Genomic DNA, 22,097 nt, shown 5'->3' with positions numbered 1-22,097 from the left:
GTCTCCACCCGTATCACCCACCTGCTGAACGACATATCAGACTGGATGTCGCTCCACTTCCTCAAACTGAACCTTTCCAAAACCGAGCTCCTAATTTTCCCCCCAGCCCGCGCCTCCACCCTCTCCATCACGACCAACAACGCCACCATCAGTCCCACTCCGCAAGCCAAATTCCTAGGTGTCACTCTAGATTCAAACCTGTCCTTCCAACCCCATGTCCAATCGCTAGCAAGCTCATGCAGGCTCCACCTCCGTAACATCTCCAAAATACGTACGTTCCTAACCCCAGACACTACTAAACAACTCGTTCACTCCCTCATTATCTCACGCCTGGACTACTGCAACTCCCTCCTCACCGGCCTACCTCATCACAGACTATCCCCGCTTCAGTCTATCCTGAACTCAGCGCCCAGACTCATCCACTTTACCAGCCGATCCTGTTCTGCCACCCCCCTCTGTCATTCCCTCCACTGGCTCCCAATTGCCCAACGCATCAAATTCAAACTACTAACACTGACATACAAAGCCATTCATAATGCTGCCCTAAACTACCTCACTGACCTGATACCCAAATACCACACAACCCGTAATCTTTGCTCCTCACAAGCCCTCCTACTTTTTAGCTCCCTGGTCTCCACCTCCCATGTCCGACTGCAGGACTTCTCCAGGACTTCCCCCATCCTCTGGAACTCACTACCCCAATCCATCAGACTGTCACCTACCCTCCTCGCCTTTAGGCGCACCCTGAAAACCCATCTCTTCAGGGAAGCTTACCCCACCGTTGCCTAACTGCCGATCTCCTCCACTCCTCCTACCACTCCATCCCCCACAGCCACCTCCTCCTGTGCCACTATCCCCTCCCTCCTAGATTGTAAGCTCAAAAGAGCAGGGCCCTCGGACCCCTTGTGTATTGTTTTGTTACTGTATTGTCTCATGTACTGTCCCCCATTATAATGTACAGCACTGAGCAAACCTTTTGGCGCTATATAAATACTGTATTATAATAATAATAATGGGACTTGTCATGCGACTTCAAAGTCCCACGACAAGTCGCATCCCATGTATTTCAATGGCCCTGTTCTAATAGCTGTGAGTCAGGTCTCAGCGACTCGAAACACTACTTTTTTGCCACAGCAGTGCAACTTCATTGAGTTGCATCACTGAAGTCGCATTGAAGTAGCAGCAAGGTTCAAGCAAGTCACACAGCATAGTGGAACTTCAAATCACACGAGTTTGGGGGTCACATTGGTGTGAGCTGGGGGTACCTTTGATCTTTTTTTGATAATGATTTTCTTATTTGCCCTTTTTGTTTACAGGCAGGGAAGTTTAATATCATTCCAACTCTCATCAATATTGTGGCAGCCTTTACATCTGTGGGTGTGGTAAGTTATTCTTTACATTCAAATTATAAAAAAAAGTGACCTAGGATGAATTTCACTGTATGATATTAGTGTTCGCACCCTGGGGAGGCACTTCGAGCCCAGGTCAATTCTGACATTTCTTTCATACATGTTAAAATCAGCATTTTTTTAAACTGGAAAATGACTTACAATCTCCAAACATTATATATTTTCTGAAAGCAGAGGCCCTGGAGGATGAAATGGTGGTTGTTGCAATTTTTTATGTAATCCAGTCCAATTTTTGCATTGGTGTTTTACTTTCGGATGCAGATATGCCTCAAAAAAACAAAAACAAAAAAAGAAAACACAAAATACATCATTAAAGTCATTTTACAAAAAAAAAAATGTGTTACTTATCTCCTGGTATAAGCAGTATATATTTTATTATTGTACAAATTAACAATAGGAGGAACTCTACACTAGCCAGTAAATGAAAAGAAAACAATGTATCAGTGTGGAAATGTTATGCCCTTAGCTCAGGAATGTAAATAATTTATAGCATTGCACTCGAGGGAGATCGTTCTGTGAATGATGGTATGCTTTTTCATAGTTTCACAATATTTCTGTGTGCTTTCATTTACAGGATGATATCTCTGTGGTGTGGTTTTAGGCTGTGAAAAAAGTGTGATAAAATGGCAAAAAACACCAAAAACAAACGCAAAATTAAACTACTCAATATCTAAAAACATATTTTACTCATCTGTTAAATAAAGTGTGCTTTTTAGTTAATTGACTACTTTTGATATGCATTAAATGTCCCATGAGTTACTTTATGGGAAAAGGGCAGTATTTATCTCTTAGTATTTATCTCTTAGTGAATTGAACTCTAAATTCTTTAAGAACTCTACTTCCTCAGGAGATAAGCATCCCTAGCAGTTCAAGCTCAGCAAGCCAGTAGAGAAGCCTTTCTCTGCATAAAGTTTCTCCCTCACCCCCCACATTCAGCTCAATGTGACTAATGTTTGAGGGCTAACCCATGTGTCAGACAAATAGGTTAATGTATTAGTAGCTTCAGGGTACACACTTTCACAAACCCCCTCTACAGAGGATTTTCACTTCAAACATGTACCTGTCTACACAGCAGTTATCAGCTCTGGCTGTCAAGGGACATATGGCCCCAAGGGTTGATAATTCCATTTCCAGCTGTGGAAAGGACTAGAACATTTTTATAAAAAATCTAAAGGCTAAAAATAAATTTGAAGGTGTTGTCGGGGGGAATTTCTGTCATCCATTGATATTAAGGATGCTTAGCTCCATTGGGCACCAGTGATCATTGCACTTATAGAAGGAGCATTACTGTAGGGTAATGCTCCTCCTATAAGTGCAATGATCACTGGTGCCCAATGGAACTATGCATCCTTGATATCAATGGATGACAGAAAGTCATGTGGCCTTGCCCTTCAGCTTGGCAAAGCACTTCAGGTGTTCACCAAGACATTGGCACCAGTTTTAGCTGCCTTGAGGTCATGGGGATATGGAGGGTACCTGGACAGTAATGATGAGTTTTACTCAGAACTAGAGTCCAATCTGTTTATCACTTTTTGGACTCTGGAGTAGTTTGTGTGAATTTGGAACATTGAGCAATTTACTGGATGCACCTTCAGGAAAACTCCCTGTGTGGGTGTGGTTAGACAACACCATGGCAACGGTGTGTAAGTCAACAAGGTCTGGTGGCAGCACTGGAAGTGTTTCAAATTTGACAGAGTCATGTGCTGGCATTGTGCACAGTACATATACTAGGGGTTAGAAAACTGGCAAATGGATCAGGGAGACAGGGTCCTTCATCCAGAGGTCTTCCAAAAAATCTGGCTATGATGCAGGATACTAGATGTTGATCTTCTTGACAATGCACATGACTGGATTGCAACTGTCCAGGTGTACTCACTGTACCAAAGGGACAGGGTAGGTAGAAGAGGGGGAGAGATGTGCATGTACATCAAGAACACAAGGGATGATATTACTAACGGGGCAATAGAAGGGGTGGAATTCTTGGGGTTGAAGCTTCAAAGGGTAATAAAAAAAGGGAAATTAATAGTGGGTGTATGCTTCAGGCCCCTTACCTGAGGGATGAAGAGGATTTCCTTTCACAGTTAGAAAAAGCATGAGGCAGGGCAATGTTATTATCATGGGGGACTTCAATTATTCAGATATTGACTGGGTAGATGGAACTGCTCACTCCTCTTAGGCTCGACACTTCATAAATGTCATTCGAGAAAATTTTATGTGTCAGTTGGTGGATGCCCCAACTAGAAACAAGGCTATGCTTGACCTACTAATCACAAACAACTCAGAGCTGATTGCCATGTGATTGCTGTTATCCCCCACTTCCACATCCACTGATATGTTCACTGTACATCATAGGAAATTCAGACATGAGGATAGGACATGTACAGTTGTGTTCAAAATAATAGCAGTCAGACATCACTAACCTGATCAATCACTGTTTTTGGTAGAAATGATATTTCTACAGGGCAAATAATTTACTAGCAGGTGTAGTAGAGTAATAGAAATCCAACAGACCCAACAGTCATGACATGCATGCTGCTGATTCTGTGTAATTGAATCACTAATTGAAAGGGGCATGTTCAAAATAATAGCAGTGTGGAGTTCTATTAGTGAGGTCATTCATTCTTTGAAAAACAGGTGGCAATTATTGCCCTTATTTAAGGAAGGAAGGCAGCAAATGTTGTACATGCTGATTACAGTGCATTTCTCTCTGAAATTCTGAGGAAAATGGGTTGTTCCAGACATTGTTCAGATGAACAGCGTACCTTGAGTAATAAGTTGATTGGAGAGGGGAAAACATATAAAGAAGTGCAGAAAATGATAGGCTGCTCAGCTAAAATGATCGCAAATGCTTTAAAATGGCAACCAAAACCTGAAAGACGTGGAAGAAAGCGAAAAACTACCATTTTAATGGATAGAAGAATAGCCAAAATGGCAAGGACTCCGCCAACAATCAGCTCCAGGAAGATCAAAGAAGGTCTAAAGTTACCTGTGAGTACTGTTACAATTAGAAGACGCCTATGTGAAGCCAAGCTATCTGCAAGAAGCCCCCGCAAAATCCCACTGTTGAAAAAAAGACATGTGCTGAAGAGGTTACAATTTGTTACAAAGAGCACATTGACTGGCCCAAAGAGAAATGGCGCAACATTTTGTGGACTGATGAAAGTAAGATTGTTCTTTTTGGGTCTAGTGGCTGGAGACAGTTTGTCAGACAACTCCCAAACACTGAATTCAAGCCACAGTACACTGTGAAGACAGTGAAGCATGGTTGCGCAATCATCATGATATGGGGATGTTTCTCATACTACGGTGTTGGGCCTATTTATCGCATACCAGGGATCATGGATCAGTTTGAATACATCAGAATACTTGAAGAGGTCATGCTGCCTTATGCTGAAGAATAAATGCCCTTGAAATGGGTGTTCCAACAAGACCATGACCCCAAACACACCAGTAAACGTGCAACATCTTGGTTCCAGACCAACAAGATTGACGTTATGGAGTGGCCAGCCCAATCGCTGGATCTTAATCCAATAGAAAACTTGTGGGGTGACATCAAAAATGCAGTTTCTGAGGCAAAACCAAGAAATAGAGAAGAACTGTGGAATGTAGTCCAATCATCCTGAGCTGGAATACCTGTTCACAGGTGCCAGAAGTTGGTTGACTCCATGCAACACAGATGTACAGCAGTTCTCAGAAACAGTGCTTATACAACTAAATATTAATTAAGTGATTCATAGGAAAGCAAAATCTTTAAACATTTTTCAGTTTATATAGTGAATGTTTGAATTTGTAAAGAAGAATACAAACACTGCTATTTTTTTGAACAGTCTAATATTCACTTTTCTTCAATTTATTTAGAGGAACAACACAAATTTGATATATTTTTCTTCATGTTTTGATTTGTAATAGAATGTGTAGTGTTCCCAATGCATTTGTGTGTATGGAAATAAAAGCTATTAGAAGGATTTTGAGCTTTATTCACTTTTTTCAACACACTGCTATTATTTTGAACACAACTGTACATTACATTTCAAGAGAGCCAATTTTACCAGACTGCGCTCTATACTTCATGACATTAAATGGGAAGCTATTCTAGGAATTAAAAAGACAGAGGAAAAGTGGGAGTGCTTTAAGAACATTTTAAGTAATGACATTAGTCAGTGTATTGGGCAACAGACATAAAAGAACTAAAGTAACCTGGGTGGCTAAATTTGAGCATAAAAAGGCAAATTAAACGGAAAAAAACTGCCCTTTTAAAAAATATAAGGCCGAGGGACATCGCCAGCAACATTACAAAGAATGCAAGAAGAAATGTATGAGCACAATCAGGGCAGCAAACATACACCACAAGTGACACATAGTGGAAGAGAGCAAAGAGAAGCCCCAAAAAATTTTAAATATATCAATAGTAAAAATGCAAAGTCAGAGCATATTGGCCATGTAGGATGCTTAAGAGATGTTGGTTACAAGTGACAAGGAAAAGTCAACTGAATTAAATCTATTCTTCTCTTCAGTTTTTACTATGGAAAAGAAGGGATATAATAGACAAGATGGTATTGTTAGCAACAAAGCAAGTAGTGTACCCCTCTGGCTCCCAGAAACCACATTTTTAAAAGGTCTAAAAACACTCAATGTACAGTACAATCTCTTCTTGAATTTTCAGCATTTGGTAGTTTGTAATTATTCTACTCAATGTATCAGACATTCCTGCAGCTGTAGCAGCCTCTGAACACTCGGCTGAGGATGACTTGTTTGAGAAGTCCTCTCATACATCCATTCTGGATGAGTTTGTGCCTGAGGAGCCTCAATCTGCTGATATTGCTCACAAGCTTAAAGATACCATATCAGTTCTTATTGATATGGTACCCAAATTTTAAAACCGGAGCTGCTATGTTTAACCCCTTCCCACTGGCGCCTCCCTGCCCTTTAAGAGTTTCAGACGTAGGGAGGCGGGGCGGGTGGGGCGTGGTTTAGGGATCATGTGACCACCATGACGCATTGTCACGGCGGTCACATGATCGGGAAAGGTCCCGATCGAAAGAGCAGACCGGGACCTTTCCGTGAGTACAGGACATGTGTGCTGGGAGCGCGCAGGGCTCGCGCTCTCAGCACATATGTTTTTTCTTACATTAATGCAAATGTGCAGCCGATCGGTGTCTAGGCCCAGACGCCGAGAGGCCGCACATTTGTGTGCGGCCGGTTTAAAGGGGTTAAAATGACTCCTGTTACTAGTCTAAGCTCTTGTAAAAGTCCTAAAATGTCAAACCTTTCCAGTACACTCCTTAACTGAACCCAACGTTGAACCTACAGTATTTTGTTGAAAGACCAGACCACTCCTGAATCCTAGCAAACTGTATTCTCCTCCTAAATGTTTTGCTGAGCAACATTGGTTTGCGGAGGAATTTATTAAGAAATGGGTCTTTCAGATTGCAAATCCAGCTATTTCTTACTTGAACCCCTTCACGCCTAAGGGTAAAACAAATCTTAAAGTCTAAGTAAAGTTTTACAACTTTGACATGTGTTAGTAAAACCATACATATCATCACAACTTCTGTGTACATCCAGATGAATTATACCTTGTTTTTTTCAGGACAATTTGGGCTTTAATTTGGTGGTAAATGGTAATGCATATCTCCTGCTTGTTTTTTATTATCAAAGGAAAACTGTCCCAAAATAGTAAAAAAAAAATCTTTTTTTTTTAATTTAGCTGTGTGTTTCTTGCTACTACGATAACCTACTACCAAAGAACAACCCAAAATAAATTTTCCAGCTCTTGATGATCGCAACGATACCATATATGTGTATGTTATTTGTTGTTTGTACCTGTACTACAGCCCAAAAACAATAGTGCGCATTTTGTTTTTGTTTTTTGTTTTTTTTTTACCTAAAATACAGTGACAGTAACTGACACTGATACCAATAAAAAAATATTTTAAAAATCTTGACCTTTGAGCCAGACACTAACCCCGGTACTGACTTAGATCAAACCTTAATCTAGGTATTTTTTTTCTTTTACTTTTTTAATATTTATTTATTCATTTTTCTCTCTGCAAGGAGATAGAGAGATACCATGTACCTTTCTCCTCTATTCAGAGAAAATAAAAACCAAGTGAGGCAGGCATCACAGTGATTGGTCACTGTGATAGCCAATCAGAGGCTATCACAGCGATCATGTGACCCGGAATCGGGAGTTCCGGGTCCCGATCATTAAAACGGGACTCGGGGCTCTCAGTGATACCCTGGTCTTTGTGCTGGGAGTGACCTGTGTGGCATGCTCCCAGCACAAAGACAGGTACGTAAATATGCCTCCCCACGGAAAAAAGCCCAGTTCTGTTAGGACACATTTGTGTGACTTCGGCATCAAGGGGTTAATTAAATGCTGACTGTTCCCAATAAGGATGTCCCAGTGTTTAAAGATCAGGTTGGCAAGCAAATGAAAGGTCTTTCAAAGTCCTTGGTCTCCTTGGAAGACACTTTAATGCATTTTTGGTATACACTATATTGACAAAAGTATTGGCACACCTGCCTTTACACGCACATGAACTTTAATGGCATCCCAATCATAGTTCACAGGGTTCAATATTGAGTTGGCCCACCCTTTGCAGTTATAACAGTTTCAACTCTTCTGGGAAAGCTGCCCACAAGATTTAGGAGTGTGTCTATGAGAATGTTTGACCATTCTCCGAGAAGTTCATTTGTGAGGTCAGGTACTGATGTTGAATGAGAAGGCCTGGCTCGCAGTCTCCGCTCTAATTTATCCCAAATGTGTTCTATCGGGTTGAGGTCAGGACTGCAGGCCAGTCAAATTCCTCTACCGCAAACTCGCTGCTTTGTGCACTGGTGCGCAGTCATGTTGGAAAAGGAAGGGGCCATCCCCAAACTGTTCCCACAAATTTGGGAGCATGAAATTGTCCAAAATGTCTTGGTAGGCTGATGCCTTGAAAGTTCCCTTCACTGGAACTAAGGGGCCAAGCCCAACCCCTGAAAAACAACCCCACACCATTATCCCCCCTCCACCAAACTTTACACTTGGCACAATGCAGTCAGGCAAGTACCGTTCTCCTGGCACCCGCCAAAGCCAGACATGTCCATCGGGTTGCCAGACAGGGAAGCTTGATTCGTCACTGCAGAAAACACATCTTCACTGCTCTACAATCCAGTAGCGGCATGCTTTACACCACTGCATCTGACACTTTGCTTTGCACTTGGTGATGTAAGGCTTGGATGCAGTTGCTCAGCCATGGAAACCCATTCTATGAAGCTCTCTATGAACTCTTGTGCTAATCTGAAGGCCACATGATGTTTGGAGGTCTTTAGCTATTGACTCTGCAGACAGTTGGAGACATCTGCACACTGTGTACTTCGGCATGCGCTGACCCCGCTCTGTCATTTTACATGGCCTACCACTTGCTGGGTGAGTTGCTGTTGTTTCCAGTTGCTTCCACTTTGTTATAATACCACTAACAGTTGACTGTGGAATATTTAGTAGCAAATAAATGTCACGGATGGACTTATTGTGCAGGTGGCAACCTATCACGGTACCACAGTTGAATTCACTGAGCTCCTGAGAGTGACCCATTCTTTCACAAATATTTTTAGAAGCATTCTTCATGCCTAGGGGTTTGGTTTTATATGCCTGTGGCCATGGAGGCGGTTGGAACACCTGAATCCAATGATTTGGAGGGGTGTCGCAATACATTTGGCATTATATTGTATGTTCTTAGCATATGCCCATCACACCGAACACTGTCCTTGCATGTTCTCCCTGTGTCTGCGTGGGTTTTCTCGGGTACTCCGGTTTCCTCTGGTACTCCGGTTTCCCCCCACCATCCAAAGACATGCTGGTAGGTGAATTGGTTCCTCTTTAAACTGACCCTAGTATGGATATGTATGAATGTAGGTTAGGTATTTCAAATTGCACTCCCCTTGAGGGTTAGAGACTGATGTGATTGTACTATATATATATATGTATATATCTGTGTGTGTGTAAAGCGCTACATAAATTGACGGCGCTATATACAGTAAGCACCTGTAATAAATAAATAAGTAAATCATTTAGCCAGGGCAATAGATGTTGTTTTTTTCCTGGGGGGGGTCAACTCTGCACAGCTGTGGGTGTGACAACATTACACTGTGGGAGGGGCTTAAAACTTGACTTTACTCACTATATACATGTTGACATTTGCAACAATCTTTACACCCCAAAATATGCTTTAATTACTGTGCTACAAGCAGCACAATCATTGGTAAAAAAATTAAACTCTTCCATTACTTTTTAGGCACAAAACCCACCTTAAAGAAGAACTTTATTATGATGGTCACTGGCTACTGAGCAACCAGCAACTGTTGTACAATATAGGCACACATGTAGTGATCGGGGGAATAAAATACACACCTTATGCACTCCTTATTCTTGCACTGTGTTTTACACTCCTGACCCCTGCTCTATATACACTTTCCAGTGTATTTAAATATATAATTATATGTAAATATCAGGGATCAGGAATTCTGAACCAGAACAGACTCCGCCCCCCCTCCCCGCCGCTCAGCACAGGCCTTCCCCTTCAATACAGCTCACTCAAGTACAGATCTTCCCTTAGTACAGACCCTCCCTTAGTACAGTGCCTTCCAGTACAAGCCATCCCCCCAGTACAGGTACCAGCAGTACACTACCCCAGTATAGATCTTCCCCCTCCATGAAACACACATACCAATCAAGCCAGGCAATTTAGAGTGAAAAGAAACCCTCCCTTGACTGTGTCATGAGACCAGAGCCCTGGCTCTAGACCAGAAAGGCAGTAGGAATGGAGACTGAATTGCTACTGGTCTGGGAGGCTTGAATCACCTTATTCCTACACCTCTTATCTACACCCCTGCATTTAGTTATGGAGGATTTTGAATTTCTAAAATGGCATTACAAAATTGTGCTGATGGGTTGGTGGTTAATTTTGAACATATTTCCAGAATAATTATATTTCCTATTATGTGGAGAATTATGTGACTTAAATGTATTTTTCTGGAACAGCATTGCAAAAATGCTTTCTGCGTATGCCCCTTAATGGACAACATCACTTTAGTCATTTCCTGGGCATCTATTTTAAAGATGTCACTGGTGGATAAAGTAAAAGAAGTTTCTTTTATTTCTCCAAGGCCTCCAAGTTCAGGCCTAGGTCTGGGACCCGGTTCAGTCACAGATCCCGGACTCCAAAATCTTCTAAGCCCACAGACCATTCATTTTCCCAGCCAAGGAACACCTCCACTTTCAGAGTAATGGGACATAACTTGGCCTTTGCAGACACCTGTACCGAAAGTATGCATGTAACCAATTAACAAATACGTTGTGTCCAGGGTCCACAAACTAGAGTGTAAATCTCTGCTTCCACCCAAATTCATGTCCTCCAACTTTTGTGTGCCTCTGCACAGGCAACCAGACTTCCATGCTGCCTTGGTGAACCTCTTACTAGTAAGCAGAAAGAAGATAAGGTTTGCACTCAAACCTGTTAACTGTTTCCAAAGTCAAAGGAGGCATTCACTCCACCATGGGGATTAAGGCACTCATTGGGGGGAGATTTACTAAAATTGGTGCATTCAGAATCTAGTGCAGCTGTGTATGGTAGTCAATAGGCTTCTAACTTTAGCTTGTTTAATTAAGCCTTGACAATAAAACCTGGAAGCTGATTGATTTTTATACAGAGCTGGACCAGATTTTTTTTTTATATTAACAATTTGTATTGGTTTTCATGAATTACAAACAGTATATTTAAAAAGGATAAAGAGAGAGAATAAACATAACAGAAAGGTACATTGATGGCAAAACTACAAATGGTCAGGACCAGCGGAATCATAAAATAGCAGTGCAAAGGTTATCAGGGCCTTACAATTTAGGCCAGCATAGAGGAAGTAAAGGTGTCCCATGGGAGCCAAATCATCTCAAACATAGCAAATGAACAACTATGTAACTATAAGTTTGTACGAAATCGGCATTGAAGGAGGAGTAGAAGACAACCAACACATAGGAATGCTTCTCCTGGCCGCGGTCAGAACATGTACAGCAAGTTTTCTGGATAGTTTAAGTAGTACCGGGAATGGCAAACCCAGCAAAAAATGTAGAGGATCAAGTGGGAGAGAGATATGCAACAACGATTGCAACAAGGAGAGAACATCTTCCCAAAAAGGAATAATAGTGCTGCATGTCCAAAAGATATGATAGAGAGAACCGAGGTCTCTACTGCAGCGCCAGCAGACAGGAGAAGCATTCGGATTAGAAGCATGAAGAACTTCTGGTGTTTTGTACCATAGCATCATGATGATCTAGATGCATTTTCCCAAATTTTCTTCCACGTTACTAAATCTATATCACATTGCACGAATTGAGACCACCTACGCATATAAAGGTCGATCCCCTACAGTCCGGCTTCCGTCCCCTACACTCCACCGAATCTGCCTTACTCAAACTCTCCAACGACCTGCTAACCGCCAAAGCTAATGGCCACTATTCAGTGCTCCTACTCCTTGACCTCTCTGTCAACCAGCCCCTCCTCAAAAAACTACACTCCCTTGGCCTCAGAGATTCTGCTCTCTCCTGGCTCTCATCCTACCTGTCACAACGCTCTTTCAGCGTTACCTATAATGCTACCACCTTCCCCTCACTCCCCTTCTCTGTTGGGGTCCCTCAAGGCTCTGTTCTCGGGCCCCTTCTCTTCTCCATCTACACCTCCTCCCTTGGCCAACTCATACACTTTCACGGCTTCAACTACCACCTCTATGCTGATGACACACAAATCTATCTCTCAACCCCCCACCTCACCCCCTCGGTCTCTGTCCGAATTACACACCTACTGAGAGACATATCAGACTGGAATGTCGCTCCACTTCCTTAAACTGAACCTCTCCAAAACCGAGTTTCTTGTCTTCCCCCCAGCCCGGACACCACCCCCCATTGACTTCTCCGTCACATCCAACAACGCCACCATCAAACCCGCCCTGCAGGCCAGACTACTTGGTGTCATTCTGGACTCCAACCTATCCTTCCAGCCCCAAGTCCAATCTTTAACAAACTCGTGCAGACTCCACCTCCGCAACATCGCCAAAATCCGCACGTTCCTAACCCCAGAAACCACTAAACAGCTCATCCACTCCCTCATCATATCACGACTCGACTACTGCAACTCCCCCCTCACTGGCCTGCCTCTCCACTGGCTATGCCCACTTCAGTCGATCCTGAATACGACTGCCAGACTCATTCACCTTTCCAACCGCTCCATCTCCGCCATCCCCCTCTGCCAATCCCTCCACTGGCTTCCGATTGCGCAACGGATCAAATTCAAAATCCTAACACTGACGTACAAAGCTGTCCACCATACTGCCCCGTACTACATCACTGACCTAATATCCAAGTACCGCCCAGCACGCACACTCCGCTCCTCACAAGATCTCCTTCTCTCTAGTTCCCTGGTCTCCTCCTCCCATGCCCGCCTCCAGGACTTCTACAGGGTGTCACCCATCCTCTGGAACTCCCTGCCCCAACCCATCAGATTATTACCTACTTTCCTCTGTTTTAGGCGCACCCTGAAAACCCATCTCTTCAGGGAAGCCTACCCCACCCCCTGCTAACCTGCCGACCTCCTCCACTCTTCCTACCACTCCATCCCCCACAGCTATCTCCTCCTGTACCACTATCCCCTCCCTCCTAGATTGTCAAGCTCGAAAGAGCAGGGCCCTCGATCCCCTCATGTTTTGCATTGTATTGGTATTGTTCTGTCACATGTTCTGTCCCCCTTTGTAATGTACAGCGCTGAGCAAACCATTGGCGCTTTATAAATACTGTATAATAATAATAATAATAATAATAAAAAAGGTGAGTGTCATTGGACAAAGGGAGGGCAGCCAAAAGAATTTTATAAGTATTAGAGATAATACCCCTTTGGTGGGGACCCTGCATGCATAAACGTTCAAAGGGAGTAGGCTTCCCCAGGGTCAATGAGGGTGATAGGGTGGAAAAGAAGTGGCGTATTTGAAGGTAAATATATAGGTGTTGAGAAGGTAGAAGAGCTTTTTTCTGGAGATCTGGGAATGAGTGTAACTTACGAGTCACCGGGTGTACCAAGTGACGCAATTGAAAAAGGTTAGCTACTACCCAGAGAGACACCCGGGACATGGCCATATTGTCTGGAAGATTAGGGTTAAAGATGATATTTGTCAGTGGGGAGCAATCAGAGGCCAGTGTAAATTTAGCCTTACATTTCTGACAAACAGTCAAAGAAAAGTGCACGGGACCAAGGAATAGGTGGCGAAAGGAAGAAACATCCACTGCTGAGGTCGACCAAAGGAGAGAGCAAGGGTGAGCTGGAGACAGTTGCAAAGATTCGATCTCAGTCCATGTGTTGGAAGGATAACGGGTGGACCATGACATGAGAAAACAAAGGTGAGTTGCATAGTAGTATGTTATTATATATGGCGCCCCCAATCCCCCTCTAGAGCGTGGGGAGAGCAAAACAGAACGTGCAATCCTGTGCCGCTTGTTGTGCCAAATGAAATGCAGAAAAGATTTCTGAAGGGAGTGAAGTTTGGACATAGGAACGGGGACAGGGAGGGTCGCAAACAGGTATAAGAGTTTGGGTAACACGGTCATTTGTTATACGTTAATGCGTCCGAGGAAAGAAATGGGCAGGGCATCCCAATGTTTCAGAGAGCGAGAAATTGCTATAAGTAGTGGGGGGAAATTGGCCTCGTATATGGATTGGTAAGAGGAGGTAAGGTTAGTACCTAAATATTTTAAAGAATGGGTGCACCACCGGTAGGGAAAAGTTTCCTGAAGCGAGGATAGAGCGACAGGTGGGACATGTATTGGGAGTGCTTCAGTTTTAGACATGTTGACTTTGTAGCCTGATATAGCCCCGAATTGTTTCAAGGTCTTATGTAAAATCAGTAAGGAGGTATGGGGACTTGTAAGTGTGAGGAGGATGTCATCTGCAAACAGCGATAATTTGTACTCATGGGTGTGGGATTGTATCCCGCGAATATCCGGATTTGACCTAATGGCGATGGCTAATGGTTCCAGACAAAGAATGAATAGCAAGGGAGAGAGTGGACAACCCTGACGTGTGCCATTTGACATCTGAAAGGGGAGAGTGAAAGAAAAGAAGCTAATCTGAGTGTAGCTCGGGGTAAAATGTCAGTACCAAATTTGCCCCTCCTAATCCCCCCAACCTTTTTGACATTTTTATAGATCTTAACAGATTCATCCGCCTTTTGACCCTCAAGCGCTATTATGCGATGAAGGACGGCTCCAATCAGACTGACCCAGTTCACAATTATGTTATCGCTGAGTCATTAGGAGCCAATGAGATTGGCATCCTAAAAACTCTAGAAGAATTATGGGATGAAGGCCACTGTGACCTAGAAAATCCAGATCCCATACCTCCTGAACAGTCCCATACATATCTCAGCATGGCGGAAATCTCCCACACACATTTTAAACCAAAATCCATTTTCAATCCACATTGGGCCAAGGGTAATTTTATCCCCGCATTTTACGAAGTCGTTTATTCAGACTTATGCAAACTATGTGACACCACTAAGAAAAACCACACATCAGATATGTCATACTCAGAAAAAACAACACTTCATAAGCTTAAGAACAATTCAGATATCGTTATCAAGCAAGCGGACAAAGGAGAGGGTATAGTGATCCAGAGTAGACAGGACTATCTTAAAGAAGCCATGAGACTCCTGGGCGACTGTGAGACCAATGAAACACTAACAGCAGTCCCCATCAGTCACTACAAAACCTCCCTCAAGGCTCTACTAGACTCAGCCTCACGAGTAGGTGTGTTGACAAAACCTGAGTGGCTTTTTCTTTTTAGACCATTCCCCCTCACCCCACATTTCTACCACATCCCCAAGATTCATAAAGACCCCATCAATCCACCAGGAAGACCCATTATCTCTGGTATAGACAGCCTCACTAGCAATGTGGGCAATTATATTGACCATTTCTTGCAACCATATGTAACATCTCTTCCCTCGTATGTTCGAGACTCAGGACACATGTTGAACATACTGTCGCAATACCACTGGCAACCAGGGTATAGGTGGGTTTCACTGGATGTGGCCTCACTTTATACCTCCATAGCACATACATTTGGGCTTACAGTGATCCAACACTTCCTCTCTTTGGACAGTTCTCTGCATCCCTTGCAGGTTAATTTCATTACCCAATGCGTAGAATTTTGTCTAACATACAATTACTTTGTGTTCCAAGATTCTTTTTACCGGCAAATAAAAGGTACAGCTATGGGAGCCAGGTTCGCTCCCAGTTACGCCAATTTATTTATGGGATATTGGGAAAAATTCCATATATGGACTAATAACCCATTTGGAGCTAACCTTGTTCTTTTCGCAAGATATTTAGATGACATCTTGATAATATGGGATGGCACGGACGAGGAATTAGAACGTTTCTTCACACATTGCCAATGTAATCCTTTCAACATTGAATTTACGAAAGTGGTCAATGATAACACACTTGTGTTCCTAGATCTGGAACTGATGTTTGATAGCAAACTCAACATCATCTCAAAAACCCACTTTAAGCCCACAGCTGGAAATTTGTATTTGCATGCTGCCAGCCACCATCATCCAAGATGGATAAAAAATGTGCCCTTAGGCCAATTTTGCAGGCTGAAAAGAACCTGCTCACATTTAGAGGATTATGATATGCAGAGCAACACCCTTAGAAATAAATTTATAGAGAAGGGGTACTCTTCGGCCGTCATTGAACAGGCATACACAAAATATAGAGCACAATATTCCTTGGTCATTCCGGAACAAGAGTGGGTTCGTGCTGAAGGAAAACAGCTCACCAAATGAATTGCCTTCTGCACTCAATTCAACCCCAAAGCCTTCCAGATAAGAAATATTTTTAAAAAATATTGGGGCATTTTACAACAGGACCCTTTTCTCAGTAGTACCATCCCAGAACATCCGGAGGTTATCTTTAGAAAACCAAAAGATTATAGGAGTTACATAGCCACCAACAGAGTAAAAAAAAAATCAAAATTCAATGGGGTCCCCTTGGAACAGACATTTTGACCAAAAAGGTAGTTACAAATGTGGGGGCAGCAACTGTGGCTGTTGTAAGTACATGTGGCACAAGAAAAAAGAGGTCATGGGGCATGATGGCAACACATACAGCATTAGGCAATTCATCAACTGTAGCACACAATATGTGGTGTACTGTCTCATTTGCCCCTGCGGTCTATTATATGTGGGTCATACCATCCGTACTTTATACAAAAGGAATATCAAACATGGTCGTGATAAACACTCCATCCCAAACCACTTCAAAGAGAAACACGACAACCTTCTGGATCCACCGCTTGGGCACACTAACACCCAGAGGGCTAAATAAGGGGTTGGACATCCAATCTCTCATCTAGTTTTTAGAATAAATATTAATCCCCCTTGACTCACTCCCCTTTCTATACATATGCTCATCTGGGTGATGGGATATCGTTAAGATAAGTCACTTTCTTTGTGGTCAATACATTAGGCATATCACCGTTTTAGTCCATAGAGATGTCATTCTCCTGCTATCATGGCCAAAAGTAGGGGTGGACTGTTGGCTCATGGGGCCCCCGGTCAGTGGGGGGTCTTTGGGCACCTGTGTCCTTGCCCACACTCGGGAGGGCCCATGGGGAGGCTCCGGGGGCATCTCATGGGGCCCCTGCTGGCTCCAGGCCCTCGGGTGGTGCCCGATTTTTCGGGTGGTCCATCCGCCCCTGGCCACAAGGGTTTATATGGTTTTATTGCACTATTGTTCTCATTGTTTTATTAATAGTCTTCATTATCATCATTTTCCCACCACCATAGTTTATGATTATTTTCAGTTTCATCATGTGCGGTGTGAACTTAGATTATTTATTTATATATATATATATATATATATATATATATACAGATTCCCTGCGATCAATTAAACCAATACAATTACACCAGCGTATCACATATTTTTAATATACACCCGCATCAGAGGCGGGCCTCTTTCCTTTTTTTTTCTTTTTTGTCTCTTCTTCCCTCTTCTCAGACTTATTATTCATTAGTTTCATGTTTTCTCATATTCCCCCCCCCCCCCTATTTTTGTCACACTCCATACATCATACAATACTCACCACATGTCTGTATCCCCCTTCCCTCGCCCCCCTCAGTTCTGACATATTGATCATTACATTTTCATTATTCATTACAAACATATCTGCCCTTTTGGTTCCCTTCCCCCCTCTTTTCCTTGCCCCCTAAGTCTGCCACTTTCATAGGTTTATTTCCATTATAGAACATTCATCACATCGGCCTCCTCTTTTCCCTCCTCTTCTCCCCCCCCCCACCCTCTCCCCAGTTCTGTCACTACTATCAGCTGCCTTTCCAGTACACATCACACAACAGGTCTCTGTCTACCCTCCCCCCCCATTCGTTTCTGTCACACTCATTATCTGCCTCCTATCACTCTTTAGTTCAGTCCCATTGTTCCCGAGGCCATCCGTGTCATTATCACCACAACACCACATTCACCCCCTCCAGCCATCCTTCACATGGCTATGCTGACTCCATTCTCTTCTTCCCCCCTGGGAGGAGCCTTGCAGTCACTGCACCTGTTCATGTTTTGTTCCAGGGATACCAGACATGACGTCATCCGGGGTTTACTTCCTGTCTCGTGGTTTGCATTCCGGCAGCCATTTCCCCACAGGCATAAAGCACACTCCCACACCATCCCACTCAGGCATCAACAGCAAGGCTCCTACTTTACATTCATCATACATCTGCATCGGAGGTATCTACACCATATTCATATGTCTCATCTATTCACTTAACCATTGCCTCCTAAAGGTCATTCATTTATCCATAGACACACTCTTTATTTCATGTCTTCTAATGTCCCCATTTTTTTAAAAAAAATTTTTCCAACAACAGTCCAATATCACTACACAGCACTCACATAGCGCCGACAGTTTGCTCAGCGCTTTACGTGTGAATAGATATATATGGTCTACAGCCACACTCGTTACTTTTAACTGATAATCATCCACTATCCACTAGTCTTATTACTTTCATTTTTATGATGTTTACTAATATTATTATTTTTATCATCATTGCCAGTGTAACTACTACGATTATTTTTATACATTTTATTTTAAAAATGTTATCTATCTACATTTGCAGGTGCTATATTCATGTATTTTTAATAATTTTTTATTTGCTTTGTCTCTTAGTGCATGTATGTATCATTGTATATGTGTATATGCATGTGTATATATGTATGTATATGCGTTTATAAAAACTACAAAAGATTGCACTTTAAATAACCCCCGCCAACCCCTCATCTTATAACAAGTAGAGGAGGTGGAGCTTTGCTCCCAAGGCATCTAGCCCTGGTTATTTACTACTTGACCTCCATACAGGCTGGTCATCAGCTCTGAGGAAAGGGATTCGTCCCTGAAACGCGTCAGCCATTTGACCGCAATGACAGTGAGAACACCTTTCCTGCCGTTGTGGCCATTGTCATTTTTCTATGCTTTTTAGATACATGCTTCGTCTGTGAGTATGTTTTTATTATTCTTTCACTCCTACAATAAACCTTGGATAATGCACTAGGTGTGTGCGCTACCTGTTTTTTCTCTGTGGAGTAGAAAGTGAATTGTTTATGGAGGGGGTGTTTAATCCGCCAAGCGTCAAAGAGACGATGCTCCCTTATCAGTCTACGAAAAGATTTTGAAGAGGAGCATTGCTGCCTTGAGGGTGTGGACTCAAAAAGAACTTTCCTGTCTTTATGGGGGGACAAAATCAAATTAAAATCACCCCCAACAATCACATGCGAAGTGGAAATGGAATCTAGGTCGGCGAGTGTTTGGGAAAGGAATTGCAATTGACCCGTATTTGGGGCGTATAAATTCAACAGAACAAGGGGAGTATCACCAAGCATATATTCCAAAATAATGAAGCGACCCTGTTGGTCGACTTTGGAAGGGTCAAAGGCCGAATAGGCTTGGGAAAAAAATCTCGAGGCAAATCGGAAGGAACCAGTTGATTTGAAATGGGTCTCTTGGACAAAAATAATGTCTGCTCCTGAGGATCGAAATGCCTTCAAAGCCATCCACCGTTTTTGAATGGAGTTGAGGCCCTTGACATTATATGACAGAAACCTCAAAGCCATTATGAAATAACAATGATTGGAGCGCAGGTATAAGCATGAAAAATGAATAAAATGCCATTGATGTAATAGAATAGGAAACAAGAAACATTAAAATAACACATGAAAGTATAAACATAGTAATTAACATAAGTATCCACAAGGATATAAACTTGGGAGCAACAATTTGGCCCAAGTCGTCTAGGCCTATGGCTAGACAAAATTGGAAGCAGCACGACAACCAAGACTATGGAGGCTATCACCTTTAAATTCCAGAGATGATTTGTGGCGAACAGCTGATAATAAGGCCTCTTTGCTTTGAAAAAAATGGAAGCGAACTATGACGTCGCATGGTCTAGTGCCTTCGACAGGTTTTGGGCCCAAGGAGCGATGAGCCCTGTCCATTCACCAATCTGCTTCTGGAACCAAGGGAGCGGTTGCGGTAAAGAAGGACAATAGGTGACGGTGTAATTGTGCGTCTGCAATAGATTCGGACATACCGCGTATACAGATATTTTGGCGCCGTTCCCTGTTTTCTAAATCCTCTTGCTGGAGCTACATTTGGGACATGAATGCTTCAGGTATGCGTTATCCTCTTCCAGAACATGAACGTATTGCACCAAATCATCAAACTCATTCTCCAATTTATCCGTGCGGTCTCCAATCTGAGCAATTTCCCCTCTGAGATCCAAGGCCAGCTTTCCAATTTCAGCGGATATAGATGCGGTAATGTTGCGTAAGAATATTTCCAGCTTGTCGTCTAACGCTGAAATTGTGAGGGAAGGTGACGGAATGGCCTGCTGAGATATCTGGATGGAGGGAGGATGATTCCCTAGCGCGGAGTAATCCACTGCCCCTCCAGTTATGAGCTGGGGGTCAGAATCCTCCATCTGAGGCTGGATCAGGGCAGAGGTAGGCATGGAAGTTTGATTGCATGAGGGTGCAGTACCCTCCGTGACCACCGGGGGGGGGGGGTCGGAATTTCTTCCTCCTGGGGTTCTGGCCATACTACAGGCCGGGGATTGCGGCCTGGACAGGAACCGCCGGAGCGGCGAGGGCCGCAAGTCCTGTGGCTGCGGGGAGGGGGGCTTCCAGCACCCTATCTTCCCCATACGGGTCTCTCCCTGGTGTCGGGCTGGGTGCCAGATGGGTGTGACTCACCCTTATAACTGATGAGGCGGTGGCCTTTCTGGCCGGGGATGAGCGTAGCTCAAAGATCACACGTCCGCCATCGTCCCTGGCCGCGCATGCGCCCCCGCTGGACCAGGTTTTGCACCATGCAGTTTTAGTAAGTAACCCCCAATGTCTTTAACTTGAGTTAAAAAAATTTGCATGAAAGTCACCATGTCATCTTCATGCATATACAGCAGGTAAAATAAGTATTGAATACGTCACCATTTTTCTAGGTAAATATATTTCTAAAAGTGCTATTGACATGAAATGTTCACCATATGCTGGTAACAACCCATGCAATCCATATATACAAAGAAACCAAAACAAATAAGTTCAGAAATTAAGTTATGTGTAATAAAATGGAATGACACAGGGGAAAAGGTATTGAACACATGAAGGAAGGGAGGTGCAAAAAGGCATGAAAAGCCAAGACTCCAGCTGAAATCTATCAGTAATTAGAAAGCAATCCTGTGCCTTGTCAGTGCAAATTAATATCAACTGGTTCAGTCTCAACTGATGGCCTATAAAATGTGTCTCATTACCAAGGTGTCATATCTCATGATGGCTAAAAGCAAAGAGCTCTCTCAAGACCTTTGCAACCTTATTGTTGCAAAACATACTGATAGCACTGGTTACAGAAGGATTTCTAAACTTCTGAATATTCCAGTGAGCACTGTTGGGGCTATAACGCAGAAGTGGAAAGAACATAATTTCACCATAAACCGGCCACGACCAGGTGCTCCTCACAAGATTTCTGACAGGAGTGAAAAGTTTTATCAGAAGAGGTGTGCAAGAGCTAAGGACCACTTGCGGAGAGCTTCAGAAAGACCTGGAATTAGCAGGTACAATTGTTTCAAAGAAAAACAATAAGTAATGTCTCAACCGCCATGTCCTGTATGCATGCTCACCACGCAAAACTCCATTACTGAAGAAAAAGCATGTTGAAGCTTGGTTAAAGTTTGCTACACAATATTTAGACAAGCCTGTGAAATACTGGAAGAATATAGTCTGGTCAGATGAGACCAAAATTGAACTCTATGGATACAAAATACACACCAGGTTTGGAGGTCAAATGGCACTGCACATCACCCCAAAAACACCATACCAACAGTGAAGTTTGGAGGTAGGGACATCATGGTGTGGGGCTGTTTTTCAGCAGACTGTACTGGCAAACTTCATTTCATTGAAGGAAGGATGAATGGAAAAATGTACCAAAACATTCTTGATAAAAATCTGCTGCCATCGACCATGATGGTGAAGATGAAATGAGGGTGGACATTTCAGCAAGACAATGATCCCAAACACAAAGCCAAGGAAACTCTCAATTGATT

At 43.0% G+C, this 22,097-nt stretch overlaps 1 protein-coding gene across 1 annotated transcript in view; it reads left to right on the top strand.

Moving 5' to 3' along the window:
- The window catches only part of P2RX3 (purinergic receptor P2X 3), a 223,248-nt gene that overhangs the window by 159,744 nt on the left and 41,407 nt on the right, over positions 1–22,097 (top strand). The window contains exon 10 of the mRNA XM_089687555.1: positions 1,317–1,382. Coding sequence (XP_089543681.1) covers positions 1,317–1,382 — 66 coding nt within the window. The remainder of the gene's footprint in view (positions 1–1,316; positions 1,383–22,097) is intronic.

This window comes from Staurois parvus, unplaced genomic scaffold, assembly GCF_062004578.1.
Source record: "Staurois parvus isolate SC_StPar_1 unplaced genomic scaffold, SC_StPar_1.0 ptg000430l, whole genome shotgun sequence".
Taxonomy (NCBI): Eukaryota; Metazoa; Chordata; class Amphibia; order Anura; family Ranidae; genus Staurois; species Staurois parvus.
Note: the sequence above shows the minus strand (reverse complement) of the source record. Positions and strands in the feature narration are given on the sequence as shown.